The 26,316-nt window shown below is 35.9% G+C and overlaps 1 protein-coding gene across 5 annotated transcripts in view; it reads right to left on the bottom strand.

Moving 5' to 3' along the window:
* Window positions 1-20,208: 20,208 nt before the first annotated feature.
* ZFX (zinc finger protein X-linked) overlaps window positions 20,209-26,316 on the bottom strand; it is a 54,253-nt gene continuing 48,145 nt past the window's right edge. For all 5 annotated transcript variants that reach the window (XM_081276737.1, XM_081276736.1, XM_081276735.1 and 2 more), the window contains one exon: window positions 20,209-25,772. In XM_081276737.1, the coding sequence (XP_081132863.1) occupies window positions 24,589-25,772 (1,184 nt within the window). In that variant the 3' untranslated portion in view covers window positions 20,209-24,588. The remainder of the gene's footprint in view (window positions 25,773-26,316) is intronic.

The following is a 26,316-nucleotide window of genomic DNA, read 5'->3' as shown; positions in this document are numbered from 1 at the left end:
CTAGCAGGCTGAACAGGCAGGCTCAGTAGAAACTCCTTAGTGAGGTTTATTAAACCAAATTCAAACAGGAAATTTCTGGAGCTTTTGAAAATCTGTCAAAATTAGTGAACCAGCAACAGAAAATGTTCACCATCTCTAGCAATCAGGAAAATGCAAATCAAAACTGCACTAAGATTTCTTTTTTTTTTTAAGAGAATTTATTTATGTCACTTTAATGTTTTGTAGGTTTTTTTTAAAGAGAGAGTGAGAGAGGAGAGAGAGAGAGAGAGAGAGAGAGTGAGAGAGAATTTTTAATATTTATTTTTAGTTCTCGGCGGACACAACATCTTTGTTGGTATGTGGTGCTGAGGATTGAACCCGGGCCGCACACATGCCAGGCGAGCGCGCTACCGCTTGAGCCACATCCCCACCCCCTGCACTAAGATTTCATCTCACTCCATTCAGAACAGCAGCCATTAAGAAGATAAATAATAATAAATGCTGACAAGGATGTAGAGAAAAACATAAACTCATACATTGCTGGTGGGACTGCAAATTAGTGCAACCACTCTGGAAAGAAGTATGGAGATTCCTCATAAAACTAGAAATGGAAGCACCATATGACCCAGCTATCCCACTCCTCAGTATTTATCCAAAAGAATTAAAATCAGCATATTATAGCGATGCAGCCACATCAATGTTTATAGCAGTACAATTCACAATAGACAAGTTATGGAACCAGCCCAGATGCCCATCATTAGATGAATGGATTAAGAAAATGTGGTATATATACACAATGACATTTTACTCAGCCATAAAGAAGAAATTATGGCATTTGCTGGAAACTGTGAAACATCATGCTGAGTGAAATAAACCAGACTCAGAAAATCAAAGGTCAAATATTTTCTCTCATGCAGAAGCTAGAGCAAAATAAGGGGGGAAAAGGGAGTTAGTAATCATAAAGATAGAGTGAAGATCAGTGGAGTAGAAGAAGGGGATTGAGAGGGAGGGAGGAGGAATGGGAAAAGATAGGAAATGCTGAATTAATTTGATAAAATTTCAGTATGTGCAATGTTTAAATATGCCACAGAGAATTCCACCTTTATGTATATCTATAAAGCACCATTCAAATAAATAAATAAGTGAAAAGAAGATCAGTAGAGGAAGAAGAATAGGGGGAGGGAGAGGGAAGGAAAGTGAGGACACTTGAATGTATGTGGGTTTTTTTTTTCAAAATCAACCCAACTATTATGTATAACTATAATGCACTAATAATAGAAAAAAATAGTGAGTCAGCCTTGGTCCCTGAATTAGTTATCTACTGCCACATGAGAAATGATTCCATTCAGTTTCTTCTTTATGGCTGAGTAAAACGTCATGTATATAGCACAGTTTGGTAAATTTCATTCCATAGTTTCTCCCCTTTTTTGTCCCTCCGCCCCACTGATTTCCCTTCTATTTTTGTGGGATTCCCCATTTTTTCCCCTTATTTTGCTCTAGCTTCTGCATATGAGAGAAAACTTTCAAGCCTTGACTTTCTGAGTCTGGCTTATTTCACTTAACTTGATGTTCTCCAGCTCCGTCCATTTACCAGAAAACGCCATAATTTCTTTCTTTTTATAGCTGAATAAAACTCCATTGTGTGGGCTGGGGCTGTAGCTCAGTGGTAGAGCGCCTCCCTTGCATGTGTGAGGCACTGGGTTCGATCCTCAGCACCACATAAATTGTGTCCAATTTAACCACATAAGTTGTGTTCAACTACAACTAAAAACAAAATTTAAAAAAAAAAAAACTCTATTGTGCATATATACCACATTTTCCTTGTGTGTGTGTGTGTGTGTGTGTGTGTGTGTGTAAAGCACCAATTAAAAACAATAATAACTAGAAGGAAGACCCTAGAGGAAGGGGACCAGCAGGAGGGAGGAACAGAGGAAAACAGAAGGCTCTGGGGGCTAAAGTGGAGCACATTATATTATATTCCATGCATGTATGATTACATCAAAATGAACCCCAATATTATGTACAACTACAATGCACTAATAAAAAAAAATTTAAAAAAAGAAATTATTCTAAAACTTAATGGCTTAAAAAAAACACTATTTTCTTCATTTCTGTAGCTCAGGAATCAGGGTCTCTCACAGGACTGCCATCAAGATGTTAATCAGGGTTATAGTCTCATCTGAAGGCTTTACAGGGCAAGAAGGATCTGCTGCCAAGTTCCCTCACATGGTTGCTTCTCATAAACTGTTGACCAAGGGACTTGCTTCCTTTGAGAGCTTCCATTTCTCACAGGTTGATGGCCAGGGTCTGTTCTCAGTTCCTCAGCTGTCAGCTGGCTTCATTCAGAACAAGCAAGCCAGAGGTACCAGAGAGAGACAATCTGTGATTAAATCAGAAGTCACAGTCTTTTGTAACCTGATCTCAGAAGGACACCCCATCACTTCTGTCATATTCTATTTATTAGAAGCAAGTTATTAATATGGCCCACACTTCAAGGAAGGTGTGCTTCACTGGGATCCAGTTCAGAAGCTGCCTGCTACAGCCCCCATGTGAATTCTGTTCTCAGTTTATGCTTTGTTGAAATGGTGCTGCTGGGATGGGGGAAAGGGAATGCCCTGAGAATGAAGGAACTATTAATATCCAAAAGAGTCCCGAAAAAGAAGTCCTGGTGCTATTAGGATATTTGTAAATCCAGAAGGTGGCCCCCATCACTATAAGCTAGTACCTATGCCCTGCAGAATAGCACCTTCTGACACAGCAGACCCTTGGAATAAAGAGATTTAAGCAATCACATTCTTGTTTTTAAAATATTTTTAGATGTTGATGAACCTTTATTTTATTCATTTATTTATATGCAGTGCTGAGAATCTAACCCAGTGCCTCACACATGCTAGGCAAGCACTCTACCACTGAGCCACAACCCCAGCCCTCAATCACATTCTTGTCAATAAGGAATTACCACATATTCTACACCAATGATTAATTTTCAAAAAAACATATATATACTTCTGCTCCCATTCTGAATGATTACTATGATTTTTCTTTTCTAAATTGTGTTGCAGATTTGAACATGTACAGTGGCAAATTATATCATTACAACACAAAAAGCTTTTGCCTATAAGCCAGGATCTGAGTATTGCTGACAGCAATCATTCTAAACTAAGGGCCCTTCAAGCCAGCATCACAATAGATAAATTTAAAACTATGTGGCCATTTGTGCCTAATAAAATACAGTATCCCCATCACCACCACCAAATTTAAAAAAAAAAAAGGCTTACCACCCATAGTACATCAATTGCCAACATTTCTTTATAGGGTTAAAATATCTGGGTTTTTATACATATTAAGGATCATCTAACCGTGTTTTTCAGTCTATGGTATTTTGACATATTAGTGAATCAGAAAATTAACTTGGTGGATTGTGATTTAAAAATGTTTTGAATCACACCAGGTGCATGCAGTGGCACATAATCCCAGCAGCTTGGGAGGCTAAGGCAGAAGGATTTCAAGTTCAAAGCCAGCCTCAGCAACTTAGTGAGGCCCTCGGCAACTTAGCAAGACCTATCTCAAAATAAAAATGAAATAAAAAGGACTGGGCATGTGTCTCAGTGGTTAAGCATGCCTGGGTTGAATCCCCAGTATCCCTCCCCCCAAAAAAAGTTGTGTATCACAAATTTCATTGTGGTAAAAGACACATAAAATTCACCATTTAAATCATTTTAAGTATATATTTCAACAACATCAACTATACTGAAAGTGCTTAGCCATCACCACTACCTATATTCAGAACATTGTCATCATTCCAAACAGAAACTGTAGCTTAAGTAATAACTTCCCATTCTTCCTTCCCCTAGCTCCTGATAACCTCTGCTCTAGTTTCTGTCTCTATGAATCTGCCTATTCTAGATATTTCACATAAATGCAATAATATGCTATTTGTCCTTTTATATCTAGCTTGTTTCACTGAAGATAATGTTTTCTTTTTTTTTTAATTCTCTTTGAAATTTTATTTTTTTATCATTGTTTTTATTGGTTGTTCACAACATTACAAAGCTCTTGACATATTATATTTCATACATTAGATTGAAGTGGGTTATGAACCCCCAATTTTACCCCAAATGCAGATTGCAGAATCACGTCAGTTACACATCCACAATTTTACATAATGCCCTATTAGTAATTGTTGTATTCTGCTACCTTTCCTATCCCCTACTATCCCCCCACCCCTTCCCTCACATCTTCTCTCTCTACCCCATCTACTGTAATTTATTTCTCTCCTTGTTTATTTTCCCATTCCCCTCACAACCTCTTATATGTAATTTTGTATAGCAATGAGGGTCTCCCTTCATTTCCATGCAATTTCCCTTTTCTCTCCCTTTCCCTCCCATCTCATGTCTCTGTTTAATGTTAATCTTTTCTTCCTACTCTTCCTCCCTGCTCTGTTCATAGTTGCTCTCATTATATCAAAGAAGACATTTGGTATTTGTTTTTTAGGGATTGGCTAGCTTCACTTAGCATAATCTGCTCTAGTGCCATCCATTTCCCTGCAAATTCTATGATTTTGTCATTTTTTATTGCTGCATAGTACTCCATTGTGTATAGATGCCACATTTTTTTATCCATTCATCTATTGAAGGGCATCTGGGTTGGTTCCACAGTCTAGCTATTGTGAATTGTGCTGCTATAAACATCGATGTGGCAGTGTCCCTGTAGCATGCTCTTTTAAGGTCTTCAGGGAATAGTCCAAGAAGGGCAATAGCAGGGTCAAATGGTGGTTCCATTCCCATCTTTCCCAGGAATCTCCAAACTGCTTTCCAAATTGGCCTCACCAATTTGCAGTCCCACCAGCAATGTACAAGTGTATCCTTTTCTCCACATCCTCTCCAGCACTTGTTGTTGTTTGACTTCATAATGGCTGCCAATCTTACTGGAGTGAGATGGTATCTTAGGGTGGTTTTGATTTGCATTTCTCTGACTGCTAGAGATGGTGAGCATTTTTTCATGTACTTGTTGATTGATTGTATATCCTCCTCTGAGAAGTGTCTGTTCAGGTTCTTGGCCCATTTGTTGATTGGGTTATTTGTTTTCTTATTGTCTAATTTTTTGAGTTCTTTGTATACTCTGGATATTAGGGCTCTATCTGAAGTGTGAGGAGTAAAAATTTGTTCCCAGGATAAAACTTAATGTTTTCAAGGTTAACTTATTTGGTACAATGTATCAGAACTGCATTCCTTTTACCATAACAACATTCCACTATACAAATAGATCATATTTTATCCATTCACCTGTCCATCAACATTTTAGTTGTTTCTAATTTCTGGCTATTGTGAATAATGCTGCTGTTAACATTGGTGCACAATATGTTTTGAGTCCTTGTTGTCAATTCTTTTTTTTTTAATTTCTTTTTTTTTAAAGAGAGAGTGAGAGAGGAGAGAGAGAGAGAGAGAGAGAGAGAGAGAGAGAGAGAGAGAGAGAGAGAATTTTTAATATTTATTTTTTAGTTCTCGGCGGACACAACATCTTTGTTGGTATGTGGTGCTGAGGATCGAACCCGGGCCACACGCATGCCAGGCGAGCGCGCTACCGCCTGAGCCACATCCCCAGCCCTTGTTGTCAATTCTTGTGGTGTGTACCTAACAGTGTAATCACTGGATCATATGGTAATTTTATGTTTAACTTTTTGAGAAACCACCAAAATATTTTTCACAGGAGCTACATCATTTTACATTCTTACTAGCAATGCTTGAGGGTTCCAACTTCTCCACATCCTTCCCAATACTTACTATTTTCCTTTTTATTTTTATAAAATAAATTATAAATTATAAAAATAATTTTTATCCTGGTAGGTAGGAAGTGGTATTTTATTGTGGTTTTGATTTGCATTTCCCTAATGACTAATGATGTTGAGCATTTTTTATGTGCTTGTTGGCCATTATACATATATCTTCTTTGGAGAAACATCTAGTTAACTCCTTTGCTTGTTTTTTTTTTTTAAAGAGAGAGTGAGAGAGGAGAGAGAGAATTTTTAATATTTATTTTTTAGTTCTCGGCGGACACAACATCTTTGTTTGTATGTGGTGCTGAGGATCGAACCCGGGCCGCACGCATGCCAGGCGAGCGCGCTACCGCTTGAGCCACATTCCCAGCCCCTCCTTTGCTTGTTTTTAAATTGAGTTTTGTTGTTGAGTTGTAGGAGTCCTTTATATATTTTGTATATTCAACCCTCATCAGATATACAATTTCTAAATATTTTCTCTCATTTTGTGGGGTGTCTTTTCAGTCTCTTGATAATGTCCTTTGACACAAAAGTTTTTAATTTTGATGAAGTCCATATGGCATGGATTATGAAGTAAAGAATCAACTTTGTGGGCTGGAGATATAGCTCAGTGATACAGTATTGGTTTAGTATGCACAAGGCCCTGGGGTTTGATCCTCAGCACAGCAAAAATAAAGAAAGAAAGAAAACCAACTTTGTGCATTACTTGGCTAATGGTATGGGCATGTTACATCTCTTAACTCTCCCGTTTCCCACAAAACCTTGCTTTTTCCCAAGTAGAAAACAGAGGGAAAAGTCATAGATGGGATAGCTATTGACTGTCTCACCCCTTTTCCAACAAGGCAAGGGGTATAGGGGCTGGATGACATTTTGGATGTTATACACCATGTTTGGGTTTCAAGCTGTTTTTCTTTTTTTAAAATTGATTTTTTAAAAAAATAAATGACCATGAAATGCATTAAAATTCTTATTACATGTATACAGCACAATTTTTCATATCTCTGGTTGTATATAAAGTATATTGACACCAATTTGTATCTTCATACATGTACTTTGGATGATGATGTCTATCACATTCCTCCATCCTTGCTAATCCCCTGCCCCCTCCCTTTCCCTCCAACTCCTCTGCCCTATTTAGAATTCATCTGTTCCTCCCATGCTCTCCCTCCTAACCCCATTATGAGTTATCCTCCTTATATCAGAGAAAACATTCAGCATTTGTTTTTGGGGGATTGGCTAACTTCACTTATCTTCTTTTTGGGGGATTGGCTAACTTCACTTATCTTCTCCAACACCATCCATTTACCTGAAAATGCCATGTTTTTATTCTTTTATTGCTGAGTAATATTCCGTTGTGTATATATGTCACATTTTTAAAATCTATTCATCCACTGAAAGGCATCTAGGTTGGTTCCACAGTTTAGCTATTGTGAATTGTGCTGCTATAAATATTGATGTGGCTGTGTTCCTGTCTTTGGAGTATAAACCAAGGAGAGGGATAGCTGGGTCAAATGGTGGTTCCATTCCAAGTTTTCCAAGAAATCTCCATTCTGCTTCCCAGATTGGCTGCACCAATTTGCAGTTACACCAGCAATGTATGAGTGTGCCTTTTTCCCCACATCCTCACCAACACTTATTGTTGTTTGTATTTTTAATAGCTGCCATTCTGATTGGAGTGAGATGAAATTTTGGAGTAGTTTTGATTTGCATTTCTCTAATTGCTAGAGATGATGAACATTTTTTCATATATTTTTGTTTGATTGTATAACCTCTTCTGAGAAGTGTCTGTTCAGGTCCTTGGCCCATTTGTTGATTGGGTTATTTGGTTTTTTTTTTTTTTTGGTGCATAGCTTTTTTAGTTCTTTATATACCCTAGAGATTAGTGCTCTATCTGATGTGTGAAGGGTAAAAAATTGTTCCCAGGATGTAGGCTCTGTTCACCTCACAGATTGTTTCTTTTGCTGAGAAAAAACTTTTGGGTTTGAATCCATCCCATTTATTGATTCTTGGTTTTAATTCTTGCACTATAAGAATGTTATTAAGGAAGTTAAGGCCTAAATCACGTGATGGAGATTAGGGCCTAATTTTTCTTCTATTAGATATAGTGTCTCTGGTTGAATTCCTAGTTCTTGATCCACTTTGAGTTGAGTTTTGTGCCTGGTGAGAGATAGGGGTTTAATTTCATTTTTGTTGCATATAGATTTCCCAGCACCATTTGTTGAAGAGGCTATCTTTTCTCCAATGCATGTTTTTGGCACCTTTGCCTAATATAAGATAACTGTATTTGTGTGGGTTTGTCTCTGTGTCCTCCATTCTGTACCATTGTTCTACCAGTCTATTTTGGTGCCAATACCATGCTGTTTTTGTTACTATTGTTTGGTAATATAGTTTAAGTTCTGGTATATTGATGCCACCTGCTTCACTCTTCCTACTAAGGATTGCTTTAGCTATTCTGGGTCTCTTATTTTTCCGGATGAATTTCACGATGGCTTTTTTTATTTTTATGAGGAATGCCATTGGGATTTTGATTGGAATTGCATTAAATCTGTATTTAAAATATTCCTCTTGGATTATCTAGGGCTAATGTCAGATCTGTCATGGCTTAGATCTGGGCAAATCCTCTTTAACATTACTGTTCTGACAGTCTGACATTCATGGTGAAAATATTTTCTTCAGGTTTAACATGAAAGTTTTAATTTGAAATACAGCTTGATAATATGAGAATTAATATTATAAGTCCAAGAGGGACATTTTAAAGTCTGAAATCAAAGTGGCAAAGTTAGGGAGAAAATGCTACAATTAGAACTGTATATACAAGAGAGAAAACCAAACATATGTGGAATTGTAAATCTACAAGTTTGAGAAAAATCTGAAGTTATAAATCAGGTGTCCTTTAAAATTTAACTTCCAGAGATGTCCAGGTTCTTAAGAAATTGAAATTATCCCTAAATGGAGACAGGGAATTTGTGACCAACATGCCTGCCTTCACTCAGGGCTCTTCTAGACTCCACCATTGCCATGAGCTCCCTGAGATTCAGCAGCCTCTCTGAGGCTTATGACAATATAGGCTTACCAGAAGCACAATAATTAAGAACTAATTTTAAGGCATCAGATCAAGAGACTTTGATCTGTGATTAGAGATGGCAATGAAATGGTACAAGGATGGAAGCCCCAAGAATTGGGCATCTGTCAAGTGACTTTCATTTTAGAGTTGTTTACAGACTTTAGGTCACCAAAATTGGTTTTTGCTTTTTAGGGTTGTTTCACACCCCTAGAGAGAACAGCAAACTGGACACTGCCAATTTAATAGCACATGTTGGTGAGGAGAACAACTTGCACCATAGGCATCTATTGGGCAGAAGGTAAAAAGGTGAGAAGGGCCAGGAAAACCAGGAACAATGGTTTTCAACCTTGGCCTCATGTTAAATCACTTGGGAGTTTTTTAAAAATACTGGTGGCTAGGTCTCTCCCTTACAGATTCATGTTCAATTGAGTAATTCCTCCACAGACGGACTTTTTAAATGAGCCTATGTGAGTCTAATATGCAGAGTAGACAACTTCTGACCTAGATTAAGGATTTTAATCCTAATTTATAGTCAAGATGTATTCAATCATTTTAGACTTCATTATGAGCTATAGAATTTTGTTGGTACAGCTAATCTAAGGAAGAGTAAAAGGTTCTGTTCTTCAATAGCAAGATTAAATAATAATTTGATATAAGGAGGCTGATTCATAGTGGGATAGGGAGCAGGAGCATGGGAGGAATAGATGAACTCTAGATAGGATAGAGGGGTGGGAGGGAAAGGGCGGGGGCAGGGGATTAGCAAGGATGGTGGAATGTGATGGACATCATTATCCAAAGTACATGTATGAAGACACAAATTGGTGTGAATATACTATGTATACAACCAGAGGTATGAAAAATTGTGCTCTAAATTTGTAATAAGAATTGTAATGCATTTTGCTGTCATATATAAATTTCAAAAAATTATAAAAAGATTAAATAATAAAATTCAAAGGACTGCTGAGTGTGGTGGCATATGCCTGTAATCCCAGCAGCTCAGGAGGCTGAGGCAGGAGTATCACAAGTTCAAAGCCAGCCTCAGCAACACTGAGGTGCTAAACAACTCAGTGAGGCCCTGTCTGTAAATAAAATACAAATAAAGGCTAGGGATGTGTTTCAGTGGTTGAATGCCCTGAGTTCAATCCCAGGTACCTCTCCCCACACACACACAAAAAATACAAATTGCAAATAGATCCATGATGAGCAAGATCCCAGTGGTTTGGATAAGGGGGAGTATAAAGCCTGAGTTAGTGCCCCCCCCCCAAGTTAGTAGGCTGCACCCACTAATTTACTTTCCATTGAGCAGGATGAGTTATAAGTTAAGTTTTTTGGCCACTCATATTCTGGCATTTTGAAAACCCAGACAAATGTGAAATGAAACTTAAAATGCTACCTCCAAATACTGGGAGGTTCTATATGTGCTGAGCTTGCTTTGAGTTGTAAAGAAAGGTCTTTTGGCAGCAGCCTGGAAACATGAAGATACTTATTTGGTGAGCATATCTTCATTTTTACATTACACAGGGCAGAAACTATGGAATGTGTCTGCCACTCCCTAGCTATAAAATTTGTGAGAAGGAATCATGATGAATTCAATCAGGCTCAGCCTGGCAGGGTCTCCAGATGTCAAGAAAAATTATTATACTCACTCCAAAAGGATAAGGATGAAGACTGAACTGGAGGAGAAATAGTCTCTGGGTACAGTATCAAATACTGAAATTCTATTTACAGAGACTTTCAAATACTTTGTTGGGAAAAGTGTAATAGGGACAAAAATTTTGTGGTGTGAGTATTTACAATCTTCCCTCGTTATGTTCAGTTTCTAAGGGAGAAATATTCTTCATGTTACAAATCCTGGGTTTCCTTTGTTGTGGTAAATCCACAAGAAAGAGATTTTTAAAAAGTAAATATCCTGGACATTCCAAAGCAGGAATAAAATGGGAAAAAGGTAGAGGAAAAGGATAGTAGAGTGGATTTTTTTGTAGGGCTTGACAGTAATAGTGGGAGAGATTTTCAGAGATCAACTGCCAGTGGAACAAGATGTATTACGGAAGCAGCAGTGGGAAGAAGGAACATTTAAGATGCTAGGTAGGAATTTAAAATGCATTTCCTCTTTGGCTTTTCTCAAGGGATGAAATAAAACTACAAATTACTTGTCTTGAATTTTAGCTGCTGACCTAGATTTCTTTGGATGGATGCCTTGCAATAAATGGGTCACATAAGGCCCTGAATCATATGAAAATTAAGAGTAGATATAGCAAATAGAAGATGACTTAACAGTAATTATAATTAGTGATGAAGAAAGATTAGAGAGGCTAGTATAAAACAAGAATTTAGCATGACACCCTGACTTTGACCTCCCAGTGCTACAAAAAAACAACAAAAGAGGAAATAAAAGGATTGGCTAAGAACTGGTTAAGATTGAAAAATAAAAATTTGAATTTCAAAAAACATTAGCTGGAGAACAAGTTTTCTAAGTAATTTTCTTAGAGCACCAGGCAAAAGAGAAACAAAAGAGATTAAAACATGGGAGAAGTCTTTTAAGAGAACAAAGATGGATTCAGAAGTATCAGCATTGATCTAAGGGAAGTTCCAGGGGAGTTAAAGAAAATACGAGGGAGAAAATAATTTTTAAGTGAAATGAAAATTCTCCAGAGTGAAAAAAAAAGTTTTCATATTTAAAGAGTCACTAAAATCCAAGGAAGGTGATAAATTTTAAAATATATACTGGAACTATTGTAGTGAAATATCAGAATGCCAAAAATAAAGAAAAAGATCCTTGGTTTCCAAAGAAGAAAAACACATTGCTTCAAAAGAAGTAGAATAAGATTGGCTTGAAATTCTCATCAGTATTTCTAAATGCTCTAAGAAATGGAATAATATAGCTTCAATTCAAGAGTGAGAACAGCATAAAGACATATTGAGACATGCAAAGACTTAAAAGTTTACTTCCCCAAACCCTTTTCAGAAATTTAAAGGACAGGTTCCAGCATGCAATAACTGTGCAAGCCTAGAAAGAGAAAGACATAACATCAAAGAAACAGTAAATTTAACCAGAAAAATAATGAGAAATAACTCAAACATAGCAGCTGCACAAATGGACTTGGAAAGAAATCAAGCCAGTTGAAACAGGGGAAGGAAGATTCCAGAGAAAAAGTTTTGTAACTAAAACCCAACTAATTAAATGCTGAATCAAACTAAAGAACTCAAGGGCTAGGAGTAGCTCAGTGGTGAAGCTCTTGCCTTGAACACACAAGGTCATGGGTTCCATTCTCAGTATTACAAAGATAAAAAAGGAAGAGCCCAAAAATGGCACTGCAAATATGAAACAACTGATGGTGAGCACTGTGTCCATATAAGTTTAGAACTAACACTATACAGTTGTGGAAATGACAATTATATAAAAGAAAGCATATTTCAAACATGTTAATGAAAAATGGAAGGTAGATTTTCTATTTACAGTAAGAGTGGACTAACTTCTTGCTTTGAAAGAATTAGCTAGCTACCAATGCACTGACTTGAAAGCCAAGGGAAAAAAAAAAAAGATGAGACCAAAATTCAAAGCTGTTTTTTTTCTTCAAGCCATTTACGATTTTAAAGCAGCAGCTGAACAATTCACAATAGCAAGACTGTGGAAGCAACCTAGATGCCCTTCAATAGACGAATGGATAAAAAAAATGTGGCATTTATACACAATGGAGTATTACTCTGCATTAAAAAATGACAAAATTATAGAATTTGGAGGGAAATGGATGGCATTAGAGCAGATTATGCTAAGTGAAGCTAGCCAATCCCTAAAAAACAAATGCCAAATGTCTTCTTTGATATAAGGAGAATAACTAAGAACAGAGTAGGGAAGAAGAGCATGAGAAGATGACTAACATTAAACAGGGATGAGAGGTGGGAGGGACAGGGAGAGAGAAGGGAAATTGCTTGGAAATGGAAGGAGACCCTCAGGGTTATACAAAATTACATACAAGAGGAAGTGAGGGGAAAGGGAAAAATAATACAAGGGGGAGAAATGAATTACAGTAGATGGGGTAGAGAGAGAAGAGGGGAGGGGAGGGGAGGGGGGATAGTAGAGGATAGGAAAGGCAGCAGAATACAACAGAAATGAGTATGTCAATAAGTAAATCAGTGGAAGTGTAAAAAAAAATAATAATTTAAAGGCAATGTTGTTTCTTATTTCCTTTAAAACCATAAAGGTAACAGATGTTGAGCTCTACCTGATCAAGAGCCAAAATTAAATTGTCAATAGTTAATAGCTTTTGGGTTGATGACAGAGTATTCTAATTCAGTTGACAGTTGTGTTTCTGAACATTACTCAAAAGTGACGCTTTACAAGTATGAGAGCTTTCTTTATTTATTTGATTATACATACAAAGTTATGAGGAGTTGTCTCAAACTCTCCAAACTATGTATACAGCAAAGACAAAATTATTTTGTGTATATATGAGTGGAAATGAAAATTACTCAGTCTTCGAACCCAAATGTAGCATTGTCAAGTTTTTGGTATTTTTAAATAAATTGCCACTGGGTTAGCTTAAAAAAAAAAAAAAAGCAGCAGCTGAAAAGCTGGGAAGCTTGGTAAAAAGCGATGACTCATAGATAGGAACTGTGCAGTGTTTCTGATAGTCTCAAAGGGATAAGGAGGTGCTATGGTTTGAAAGTCCTCTCCAAAATTCGTATTGAATTTAATTGCATTTTTAAGTCATGAGGGCTCTACCCTTACCAATAGACTAACACCATGATCACAAGAGTGGGTTACTTATTGTGAGTTTGGCACTTGTATTCACTCATATTTTCTCTTTCTCTTATTCCACCTCCGTCCATGATACCCTTCACCATGTTATGACAGCAAAAAGGCCCTTATCAGATGTGGCTCCTCAATCTTATAGTTCTCAGCCTCCAGAATCATGAACGAAATAAACTTCTATTGTTTATAAATTACCCAGTCTGTGGTATTCTGTCATAGTAGTGGAAAACAGATTAAGAAAATCGGTGCCAAAAAGTGGGACTCTTGCTATAGCAAATATTTTAAGATTTTTTTTGAAAACTAAAAAAAAAAAAATAAAGAGTCAAAAATTGCAAGGATATAGAGGATTTGAATAATGTAATCAACAAGTTCAATTTTATTTACAGGTGTATACATTTATAGGGTAAAATACACATTATGTGTCTATTATATCCCCCCACAAATTATCATGCTTTGTCTAAAAAGAAAACCTTAAAAATTCCATAAAATACAGAGGTTGTACAGGACATAGTTTGAACACAAACAAAAATACTAGAGATCAACATAAAGAGATTAATAATTTCTTTTTTTTTTACTATTTGGAATTTAAACACTACTGTAAAAAGGAAATCGAAACTGATATTCAAAACTATCTAGAGAGCTATAAAAAAAGAACAATTTATATGCAATGGACAGTTAGAGTTGTGTAACAAAGGAAATATATAACTTTCAAACATTTCCTTTAAAAAGAAATTAAAATCATTGAAGTATGAAATATAAGACATTTTAATTAGAAAACAAAATAAACAAAGAAAACAGGAAATTACTAACAATGAAAGAAGAAATTAAATAGAAACCCCAAAAACATAAAGAACAAAACTAAAAGCAGTTTCTTCGATAATACTATAAAATAGCTAAACCTCTGAAAGCTTGTTTAAAAAAATATGAGAGAAAACAAAACATACTTATGAGAAAGGAAATATAACCAGAAATGCAAGGGGGAAAAGAAAATAATAGAGACTATTATGTTCATCTCTATGACAATAAACTATAATTCTCAATCTTGGCTACCCTTAGTGATCATCTGAGAAGCTTGAAAAATCACTCACCTCTAAGACCTGTCTCCAGAGATTCTAATTTAATTGGTCTGGGGTGTGGCCTGGGCACTGAGAAGTTCAAAACTGCCCTATGTGATTATGATGTTCAACAGAAATCAAAAACCACTGAATTTTTAAGAAAGCTTGGACCATGTGGTTGACTGACCAGCAGTATCAGCATCATCAGGGAGCTTGCAAGAAATGCAGAATCACAGGCCCTACTCCAGACCCACTGATACGGTTTGAATAAGTGGCCCCCAAAGGTCCATGTTGTAAAGGCTTGGTACCCAGCATGGTGATATTGAGGTGGTGGAAACTTTAGGAGGTGGGGCCTATTAAGAAGTCTTAAGATGACTAGGAGGTCATTACAGGCATCACCTTAAAGGGATAATGAAGCCTTGGTCCCTCCCTTCCTCTTCTGCTCCCTGGCCATGAAATAAGTGGATTTGCTCCACCACACCTCCCACTATGATAGCTGCTTTGCCACAGGCCTAAAAGCAACAGGGCCAAACAATAATGGACTGGAACTTCCAAAATTGTGAACCAAAAAAATAAACCTTTTCTCTTTATAAGTTGATTGTCTCAGGTATTTGTTATAGTGATAGAAGGCTGACTAATACACCCACTGAATCAGAAGGGGCATTTTCACAATATCCTGCAGGTGAAGCATATGCGCACTAATAATTGAGAAGTAATGATCTAGAGAAAATGGATGATTTCCAAAGGAAATATAGATACCAAAATTTAAGAATAAAAGCTGACATCATAATTAATGTAGAGGAGATTAGGAAAAAGAAAAAGACCTACCATTTATTTTTTAACTTTTTAGTTGTAGATAGACACAATATCTTATTATTTTTATGTGGTGCTGAGGATCAAACCCAGTGTCTCATGCATGCTAGGCAAGCATTCTACCACTGAGCTACAGCCCCAGACCCACCATTTATAAAGAGGCACCAGACCCAAATGCTTTCACAACCGAGTTCTGATTAATCATTAAAAACCAGAAAATGCCTATGGCTTTTAAACTATTCCAGATTATAGAAAAGTTTCCAAGTTTTTCTTATAAAACTAAAGTTACATTAATTTTTTAAAATACTTTTTTTTAGTTGTAGATGGACACAATATATTTATTTATTTTTATGTGGTGCTGAGGATCAAACCTAGGGCCTCACACGTGTGAGGCAAGTGCTCTACCACTGAGCCACAACCCCAGCCTCCTAAAGTTACATTAATATTTGAACCTGATAACAATAGTACAAAATGAGAAAACATCAGAATTGTAAACATAGATATAAAAATTCTAAATAAAATGCTAACCCCTTTAAGCATCAGTATAAAGAACCATAAAATTTGCCTTAGTAGGGTACTTGAGTATGAGTTTAGTTCAACTTTGGAAAAAAATCTATCAGTGTAATCCAATGTACTTATTAATTGCATCAACAGAGAAAATTATGTAATTTTATGTATAGGTGTCTAAAAGAGATTTGATAATGTTGGTCATTTCTAATAATATCTCTAAAATAACAAAGGAAGGAACCTATCTAACCTTGGTAAATGCTATTTACCAACATTACACTAAATGGTTAAATATTGAAGTATTGCCACTAAAATCAGAAATACAGAAATGCCTACTATAATATGTACTTGCCAGTATTCTTTTAGAAGTTCTGACATAAGATCAAAATGGAAATCATTGACATCTTATTTTTTCTGATATGACTGCACACAAATTCAGAAGACTCTTAAAGAATAATTAGAATTGGGAAGAGAATGTGGTAGATTAACTGGGTACATTAAAAAAAATATATATATATATAAACCAATAGCTTTCCTCTATAATCTAGCAGCATCCAGGCATCTACAAAAATTATTCTGTACTTGTGAAGCGTATATGACCTAGACGATTAAAACAATACTATTTTATGAAAGATTATAAAATAAAACTAGAATAAATGGAGAAACATGGATGTGAGAACAATATGATGAAAATGTCAAGATCAATTTCATATTAAAAATTCATGCAATTTCAATTTAAAAATCCCAGTGAGTCTTCTAAGGGAAACTGGGTAAAATAATTTTAATGTTCTTATGAAAGACTAAATGTAAAGAAAACTATGAAAAAGAATATAACTGAGGATGGATGTGCTTTTTGATATTAAAATTCACTATAGAGTACTGTAAAACAGTATGGCATCAGCAGAATAACAACAAATAAGTCGGCAAGATAAAATATATGTCAGAAATAAATCCAAGGATATACATAAAGTGTCATTTCAGCTCATGGGGGTAAAGGATGACTTACTTCATAAACAGCATTATAATAAGTGGTTCTCCATCCAAGAGAAAAGAGAAATGAGACCCCTTACCAAACATCATATACCAAAAAAATTTAATTGTATAAAAATCCAAACAAAATTAAAATAATAAAAATATCAGAAGAAAAACTAGGCACACATTTGTAGATTCTTGGGGTAGAGACGATCTTTTTAAGCAGGACAAGAGTTATAAAGGAAAAATATAAACATATTTGAACATACCAATATTAAAGATTTTATATATCAAAAGATTGTATAAACAGTAACAAGATAAATCAGACTATAAAAATGTGCAGCAAATATATTAGAAAGGCCTTACAAAAGATTCCAAATAGAAAATGGAGTACAGGATTTGAACGGGCAATTTCTCAGAGACAACACAAAGGGCTATCAGATATATAAAAGTATTAAACTGTACTCAAAGTCCAGTCAAAGCAAATTCAATGACAATATATTGTTTAACCTGTGAAATTGGCTGTAACACCCACTGTAAGGCCAAGAGGAATGGATCCTCCTATATATTTCTGGAGGAGTGTGAATTGACTTTATCCTAGAAATTTATCTTCAGCACATATCTCTATTCTAGGTGAACAGCAACAAAAAGAACAGACACAAATCTCTGCATTCCTGGAGTTAACATTTAGCAGAAAATAATTTGGTAACATCTAATAACATTTTTAAAATAGTACTTGACCTTTCATTTGGTGATCACATCCTGACAGAATCCATTCTATAGAAATCAAAGCACAAATACACAAGGATTGTATGTACAAGGATAGTCACTCCCTGCTTTCTTGTAGTGGCAGAAAACTGAAAACTACCTAAATGTACACCAAAGGAGTACTGGTTGGCTGAATTATGGTAGGTTCAATCTATATTGAATCTATATTCCCTTACTGAAGAGAATGAGATTGAGTTTGGCCTACTGACCCAGAGGAATGAACATATTGACTTGTAAAGATGAATAATCTCATCTTTACAGAGAGGCATCAGACCCAAATGCTTTAACCAGAAGGTTAAAATCATTCAACCTTTCTTGGGGTGTCTCTTTGTACAGGTTTGTATGAGCATGAAGGGAAGATACAAGTCTGTTAACTATGATTACTTCAAGAAAATAAGCTTGGAGGAAGTATGGGGGTGAAATAATTAAGTTTTTCTTTATACCTATTTTGTACTGTATAACATTTGTTCTAATAACACATATTCTGCAATTAAAAAATCTAATAAAATTAAAACTCACTGGGTGTAGTGGTACATGCCTATAATTCCAGCAACTCAGGATGCTGAGGCAGGAAGATCACAAGTTTGAGGCCAGCTTTAGCAACTTAGCAAGACCCTGTTCTCAAAATAATAAAAAGAACTAAGGTGTAGCTTAGTGGCAAAAGCACACCTAGGTTCAATCCCCAGTACCAAAAATAAATAAGTAAAAATTTAAAACTCAGTTAAGACATTTTTTAAAGGCTAGTAATGTTCCAGGTAATGGGATTAAGGGGGAAAGTATTTTACTTTCTTCTTTGTATCCTTCTGAATTTTCCATATTCTCCCCAAAAGAATGTGTTTCAAAGAAATGTTTAAAGGCAACCAATAGATTTGGTAATACGCTTAATGTTGAAAAGAAAATCATCAAACACAGAATGGAATCAATGCTGAAGTTACAAATCGGATAAAAGACTTAAGTGTATGGGCTAAGATTGAAAAAGAACAATTTCTTGAATAAAGAAGGTGGCATTGGGGCTGGGGATGTGGCTCAAGCGGTAGCGTGCTCACCTGGCATGCGTGCGGCCCGGGTTCAATCCTCAGCACCACATACCAACAAGGATGTTGTGTCCGCCGAGAACTAAAAAATAAATATTAAAAAAATTCTCTCTCTCTCTCTCTCTCTCCCTCTTTAAAAAAAAAAAAAAAAAAAAAGAAGGTGGCATTGTGAAAGATCTCTTTTTTCCCCCAACTTTTGTAACAAAAGCATGCAATAAAAATAACTTACAAGCCTTCATCTTTGTATAGCTGTATATTTGCCCCTTCAAAAAAAAATTTTTTTTTCTGAAGACCAACCAAAGTGTGCTGCCTTGGGGGAAATAGCAACTAAACCTTTGAAATTCTGTTACAACTACCACTTCAAGAGAGAGTGGTAAAATCAATAGGGGGTAGATGGACACAATTAAAAAAGGCTAAAGCAGGGGAGAACCTCAAATTTTGCTACTGTTCTAATGACAGAGGGCAACCTAGAATTGAACTAACCTTTATTAGTATGGCATAAGGGAAGGAACTCTTTTTCCACCTCTTCCTGTGTCACATCCTGGGATAGTTGTGAAGGATGCTCCATTTCTCTGTTAAGAGACCAAACCAGTCTCTTTTAAGCTCATGGAGGAGTGGACGGTAGAATCACTGCCTTCAATTGACTGGCTGCTATCAGTCAAGGCCTACACTGAGGGGAAATAAATTGGAGGTAGACACTCTGGGGCTCCCAATTCAGCTTTACTAGCAAAAGTCACACATTCAACTGGTGGTTTCTTGTGTCTATTTTCAATATAGTTAGAACCCAGAGGGGAGGACAGACATTAAAACTTCCAAAACCTCAACAGATAACTTTGCAATATTTCCCCTTATTTCAAAGAATCTCAAGCAAAAGGAAATGGGTTCTGCATTTAAAGTCAATTATAAGCATGGACATTCAAAAATCAATCTCTTGGAAAGCAAAATAATACAGGTCTAGTTAACTATTGTATAATATTGGCTAATGTGCTTAGATATTTCCGTAATTCACAGCTAAATGTTATCTAAAATTCCTAAGTAGGTTTTCAGAAGCAAAGCATCCTAGTGGCTTTATGTAGCTGTGTTTATCATGTCAGCAAGACAAGTAACATGGGAGGCAATGGAATGGGGAGAAACCAAGTAAAGGAAAACAATTCTTGATTTTGACCTCAAATTTGATGGACAAAATATTTCCACCTTGGAGGTCAGGAAATAATTTAAAAACTCAAGTAGGGACAGATACCATGCCTGATATGCAACCACAATGGTTACCTTGGTGCAAGAAGTGCCAACTACTGAAGGGCTTGCACCACTTCTACTTTGTAACAAGGATTTATTAACTGTGTGATCTGAGTTTCCTCATTTCCACATGGATGTGGTGAGTGTGTGTGTGTCCTGTCTATAGCCAACACTCCACTAGGGTAACTTAAAACAAAATAGTAATTTATTTACAACGATAGCAAAGATGTCAAAAATAACAGAACAATATATAACAAATCAAGAATTATTTTATGAAAAAGGCAAACAATATATACACGAAACAAAAGATAAAACAAGTAAAATTCATAGGGCAAACTTAATTTTGACCTTATCTAAAAAGCTGCAGAATGCAGCAAAATGAATTTTGGATATGAATTACTTAAGTAACCCTGGGCCAATTAAATACACACGCACACATACACACACAACTTTTAAAAACCTTTTTCTCTTACTTGCCAAATTTTCCTCTGAATTCAATTTATCTTTGAAGAATGCAAACTTTGGGGGAAGGGCTTAGAATATTTAGGAAATGTTGTCTATTTACATGCGCACTAAAGAATATACTTACTGGCAGCCTCACACCTTAATGGTAAACTGAAAGTAGGAAACTCTGGGTCCTATTTCACCTTCACCATTCATTTCTGGTTGCTTTGTTTTTGTGATTTTCTCATCTACCACCCAAAATGTTATGCCAGCGATCCTTTAAGTTCCTTAAGTGCTCTAAAATAGTGTTTTCCAAACTTGAGTATGCAACAGAATCACATAGGGAACATGTTATAACACAGATCACTGGGCCCACACCCAGTTTCCCAATCCAAGGGGTCTGGGGTGGGGCTGAGAATTTGCATCTTTAACAAGGTCCCAAGTGAACCATTCTGCCAATGCTGCTGAGTCATACTTTAGTAGCCATTGCTCTGAAAGATAACCCCTTTTAAGGTTTGATTGGTTATGCTTCTCCCTACATAAATCCTAGAATTTGTGGGAAATAAAGGAAATTGCTAATACTGAGATTCTCTAGAGAATACAGCAGCATATTACCTGACTAGTCAGGATCACAGTTGGGTTAGATGCCATTTGTCAGGCACTCTATTAAAACAAAGTTTTTGACAGCATGGTCTGGTTTTATTGGATTTATGGCTCTGGACAGTGATGGTCACCACATTCTCTTCATCATTTACCTCAAGTTTTGGTGTTGGTGGTTTACTGTTTCATCTATTAGGTCAACACTTTGCTCCTACAGTTGAAGAACTGCAGAATCTCATCTTTAAAATCAAAGGTGACACAAATCTTTGATTTCTGAGAACTTTTACCTAACTTTTGATTTTTCCTATGACGATAACCATCCTGTACTGTGTCAACTTCTACTAGAGCCTTCCAAACTGGGCACAGAGGGGTAACTCAAGGGCAGGGCTTCTGTAGTAGAGTGGTTAACAGTCCCCACTGATTAAATGTGCAGTGGATTGATACTGAAATGAACTTTAAGTGCTCTCAAAACCCACTTTATGCATGGGTAATTTATCTCAGGGGAACTGGAGATGCTAATAAAACAAATCCTTTATAAAGATAAAAGAAAAAATGAATTTCAAGGACATGCTCATCAAAGGACTCACCAATCACCTCTTAACTTCTCTGAAATATTACTTGCAAATTCACAGGACTGAAATATTATCAGTATTTGCATCCGACTCACAAAATTCAAAGTAATCAAGCATTTTGCATTCCATTGCTGCATAAAAGGGAATTAAGAAATGGGGGAATGAAAATAATCCACTGCTTTTGATGTTTATTAGGTTTACAAAAACTGTACATTTTTTTTTCCTTAAGAAAAAGCATTAACTTAGTACTGGTATCAAATAGACTAAACATTCATTAACAGGAAAATATTCTGATTTTTATTTTTGCACGTTATTCTCAAGTACACAATTACAATAATGTCACACATCCCTATATGATTTCCTTTTTATGTATTTTACTTTTTTTACAAAGTATACAGAGGGAGGGACATACAATATTTAATAGGATATTTCTACAGAACAATAACTTATATTATGTCCTTGTAAAAATCTGTACCTCTTTAAAACATTTAACTGAAACATCCATTTTTTTAGCTTTGCTAATCAAATTGTTTTAAGAATTAAAACTAGGTTGTAACTAATGTCAGTACATAACAGTGACTACAATTTCATTTTCTCTTTATACAGACAAATACATTTTATATTCACTTGACCAAACCCTTAAATACCTTTTAAAGGCTTCAATATTGTGCTTTAAAAAGAAAAGAAATGTGTATGAATCCAGATTATGTAAAGAGAAATATAAAGTGTGTAAAGTGTTGTGTTCTTTATCTTTCAGTTTATTTAAAAAAATATAGTTAAATGACCCAATCATTTATATTTTCTGTAATAATTTTACAGGATGTTTTAAAATTAATAAATTTCTATTTTAAGTGTTTTACATTATTTCTGGGGAAAATAAAAATTAAGGGAGATTTTAAAGGTTCTCACAAAAAAACAGACAGAGCTTTCAAGAATAGTAGGGCAATGAATGACAGAATTGTAAGTTACTTTAAAAAAAAAAACAACAAACATACTGTGGGGGCCAAAGGGGCATAGGCATTCCCTATGGAGCCGGCTAGGGGAACCCATGCCTTAGCTTTGACTGGCATTTAGGCTGGAGTTCACATGAGCCTAAAGCACTTGATTTAGAACTAGCCTAAATCAATCTCACACTTCAGGGGCTTGCCAAACACCAAATATTTAGATTCCTAACCCTAAAAATATAACTCTTGAATACAAATATGGATGGCAAAGAGAAAGATGAAAGGTAAAAACCTAACGGCACAAAGGGGATGGAGCACCATAATGAGGCAGCAAGGCAGCTATCAAGTGGGAAGAAAATTTCTAAATCTCCCATGATGTGCCAGATCCATGTGCCAACAGCCAATTCTAACCCCCCCCCAACTGTTTTCTGTTCTCCAAGAGTCATCTTAACATAACTAAATTCTAATTAACCAAATTCATTTTATAAACATTATGACTCTGATTCAGACCTACATGTTAAAAACTGCCAACTCTCAAAGAAAAACAAAACTGAAAGACTTGGTGAAGTTCCAAATAAGGCCTCAAACTTTCCTTATGTACTTGGAACACACCTCTATCTTCTAACCTAAGCCAACTTGAGTGTTAAGTTTTTTAAAAGTTTGCTAACTTTAACTGTCTAAGAACTAACAAAGCAGGCTGAACTTGCCAAGTGTAAGTCATAATTAGCACCCGTTCTCTGGTCCATGGAGCCATCACTTCTTCTCTGCCCCCCCCCCCCACTTGGTGAGACAGAGCTCTCTCTCCAGCTTCTCAGAGAGAACTGAGGGAGTCACGTCTGGATATTCATTAGCTTTTCAGAAAAATATAAAGGCATGGAGCTGAAACTGTATGAAAACATTCTATCTAAAAACATCTTAACCTCTATTTTTTCAATTACCAAAGATATTTAAAAGAAAATACCTTTACTCTTTAAAAATACTAGTGTCCTTATTTTCCTTCTAATTCTTCACCTGAGTAGTCTCTCTGAAGAGCATGACTTACAAAATGCTCTCTCATGCATCCCTGGATCTTTCATGTTATTGTAAATTTAATTAATACTTTTCATTATAGATTTTAAACAAATACTACTTGGGGTTGTGTGTATAAATATGTAAAATAAGCAATACACACAGATACATGTTATATATATGTATATATATAATTCAGGGTACATTTACATATATAAAGTTGCAAAAGATCCTATGAGCCGCAAGTTACCTCTAGGAGATTCCAAAATGCAGTCCTCAGTAAATTTCATTTGTAGCACACAACCATTCCAAGACAAAGCAGCACAGACAGAATAATCAAAATATAACAGGAACAAGCAAAATTTTTCAATAAAGTTTTCTAAAAGTTTGCTATGCTAACAAAAGATGTAAATAGTCCAAAGAAAGCCAAAAAGAAGTATATTTTGTCTTCTAAACAAAATGAAAAGTAAACACAAACCCAGCCACTATTCTTAACTCAGCTGCCAGGGACACAAAAGCTCAAAAGGAAACTTTCCTTGTCATATGGTCTGAAAATATTAAACAAGACAAGTAAACACTTCCATGTTGTGATCATTAGACTTGACTGTAAAATCTCCCATTCATATTCAATGTCTCTGACAATTTTATTGTGAGAAATTTATGGGGGAAAAGAAAATGAGTCAATATGAATACTTTCAGAGTTACCAATCTAAAGTTACCTTAAGTTAAAAGATCTTAGAAGAGTACCATCAAGGTAGACAAGGTAATTATTTAAATAAATATAAAACTTCTAAGATAGAAAAATTCAGTATAGAACCAGGGATTACTTTATTAAAAGCAACTAACTTGTTGCTACTTTTCCCCATTTATTAAACAAACTGAATAGAATTCAGAACACGCTATTGAACAAAATGTTAAAAAAAAAAGTCAACTAGAAGCAATAACTCTATTTGTACACAGCATAAATCAATATACAGTATTGTAAGTGAACAAGACTGATTGGCTTTAAAATGAATTTCCTGCTTCAAGGCCAGTATCTCTACAAACGTCTGTAGATGTATCGTTAGGGCAGGCCAACTTCTTTGTGATGTCGCATTATGTGCTGGTTCTTTTCTGAAGGTCTTCGGAAACCTTTCTTGCAGTACTCACAGCGGTGAGGATAGTCTTTCGTATGAATGGAAATAACGTGCCGTTTAAAGCCTGAGGCATCTGTAGTGCTATACTCACAGTACTCACACTGATACACTTTTCGGCCACTGTGTGTCTTCATATGCTTTTTAAGCTCATTCTGTTGCCTAAATCCCTTTCTACACCTCTTACACCTAAATGGAAGGTCCTTTGTGTGAACCGAAAGAATATGGCGACTTAGCACAAACGGATCTGCAATCTTAAAGTCACAATGTCTACACTGGTGCATTTTTTTACCCTTGTGGGCAGCCACATGTTTCTTGAGTTCCGAAGGCCTGTGAAAGCCTTTATCACACATGTCACACTTATGGGGGTAGTCCTTCGTGTGAACTGAAATTATGTGTCGCTTCAAATCACTTGAGTTCGAACTCTTGTGGTCACAATGCAAACACTGGTGTGTTTTGCTTTCTTGGTGGATAAGAGCATGTTGCTGCACCTCTTTGGTATCTGAGAAAGTTAGAAGACAAATGTCACACTTGAATGGCATCTCTTTACTATGCTTAGTTTTTACATGTGTTTTCAAGTTAGAAGAGTCTGCAGATCTATATTCGCAGTACTGGCATTGGTACGGCTTCTCGCCAGTATGGATTCGCATGTGCTTTTTGAGCTCTGATGGGTGCCGAAAACCTTTACCGCACTCTACACAAATATGAGGAAAGTTCTTGCTGTGGACTGCCAAAAGGTGGCGATTCAATAATCCTTGTTCAGCTGTCTCATATTCACAGAATTTACACTTGTGCATTTTGTTGGCTCCTTTTTCCTTATGCACCATTTTGTGAGTAAACAAAGCCCCAGCATGAGAAAAATGCTTGCCACACTCATCGCACTCGATGGCCTTCTCTGCCTTGCTGGTCAGCTTGTGGCTCTCCAAGTGATTGTGTAAACTTATCTTCTTGTTGGTAGTGTAATCACAGTCAGTACAGCGGTACTTCTTCTTGGCAAGATGTTCAGGATGGTTTTTCATGTGCCTTTTCAAGAAACCTCGAGACTTAAACTTCTTCCCACAAATCATGCAAGGGTAGACAGTCAAGGGATGTCCATCAGGGCCAATAATTATTGCTAAGAAAGGAAAAGAAAAGATCATAAGGAACCAAACCAAGTTCTGTTTTGGTTTCTTCAAATATTTAGTATGTGCTCTGAACACTATTGGCCATGGGCTCACTCTTGTTACACTATCTGCTACTAACATCCCTTTTATCATTTTTCAACGTAAGAGATATAAGGAGAACCTGGTCTGGAAACTTCACTCTGTAGAACTGTACCAACCTCACTCCCTCCAGTTTAACAAAATTAATGAATAAATATGTAACCTCTATCAACCAGTGATTAAAACCATATCAATTCAGAAATCTTGGAAAAATTATTCATAAAAGTAAAGTTTTATAATCAAAATTCCTGCTTTGGTTATTAAAAAAACATAATTTATGCTAATTTACAGTAAAGCTTAAATATAACCATAAAATTTTTAATATGCAAATCATTATACAAGAATAGACAAGAATATCATATGCTTTGAAGTACTTAGCCTGCTGCTCTGTAAATTATGCCTGCTTTATGCTGATATAATTAGATTCTTTAAATATATTAATTTTTAAAAAAATGT

This window comes from Spermophilus citellus (assembly GCF_964194105.1).
Source record: "Spermophilus citellus genome assembly, chromosome: X".
Classification (NCBI taxonomy): domain Eukaryota; kingdom Metazoa; phylum Chordata; class Mammalia; order Rodentia; family Sciuridae; genus Spermophilus; species Spermophilus citellus.
This window is presented reverse-complemented; position numbering and strand designations above follow the sequence as displayed.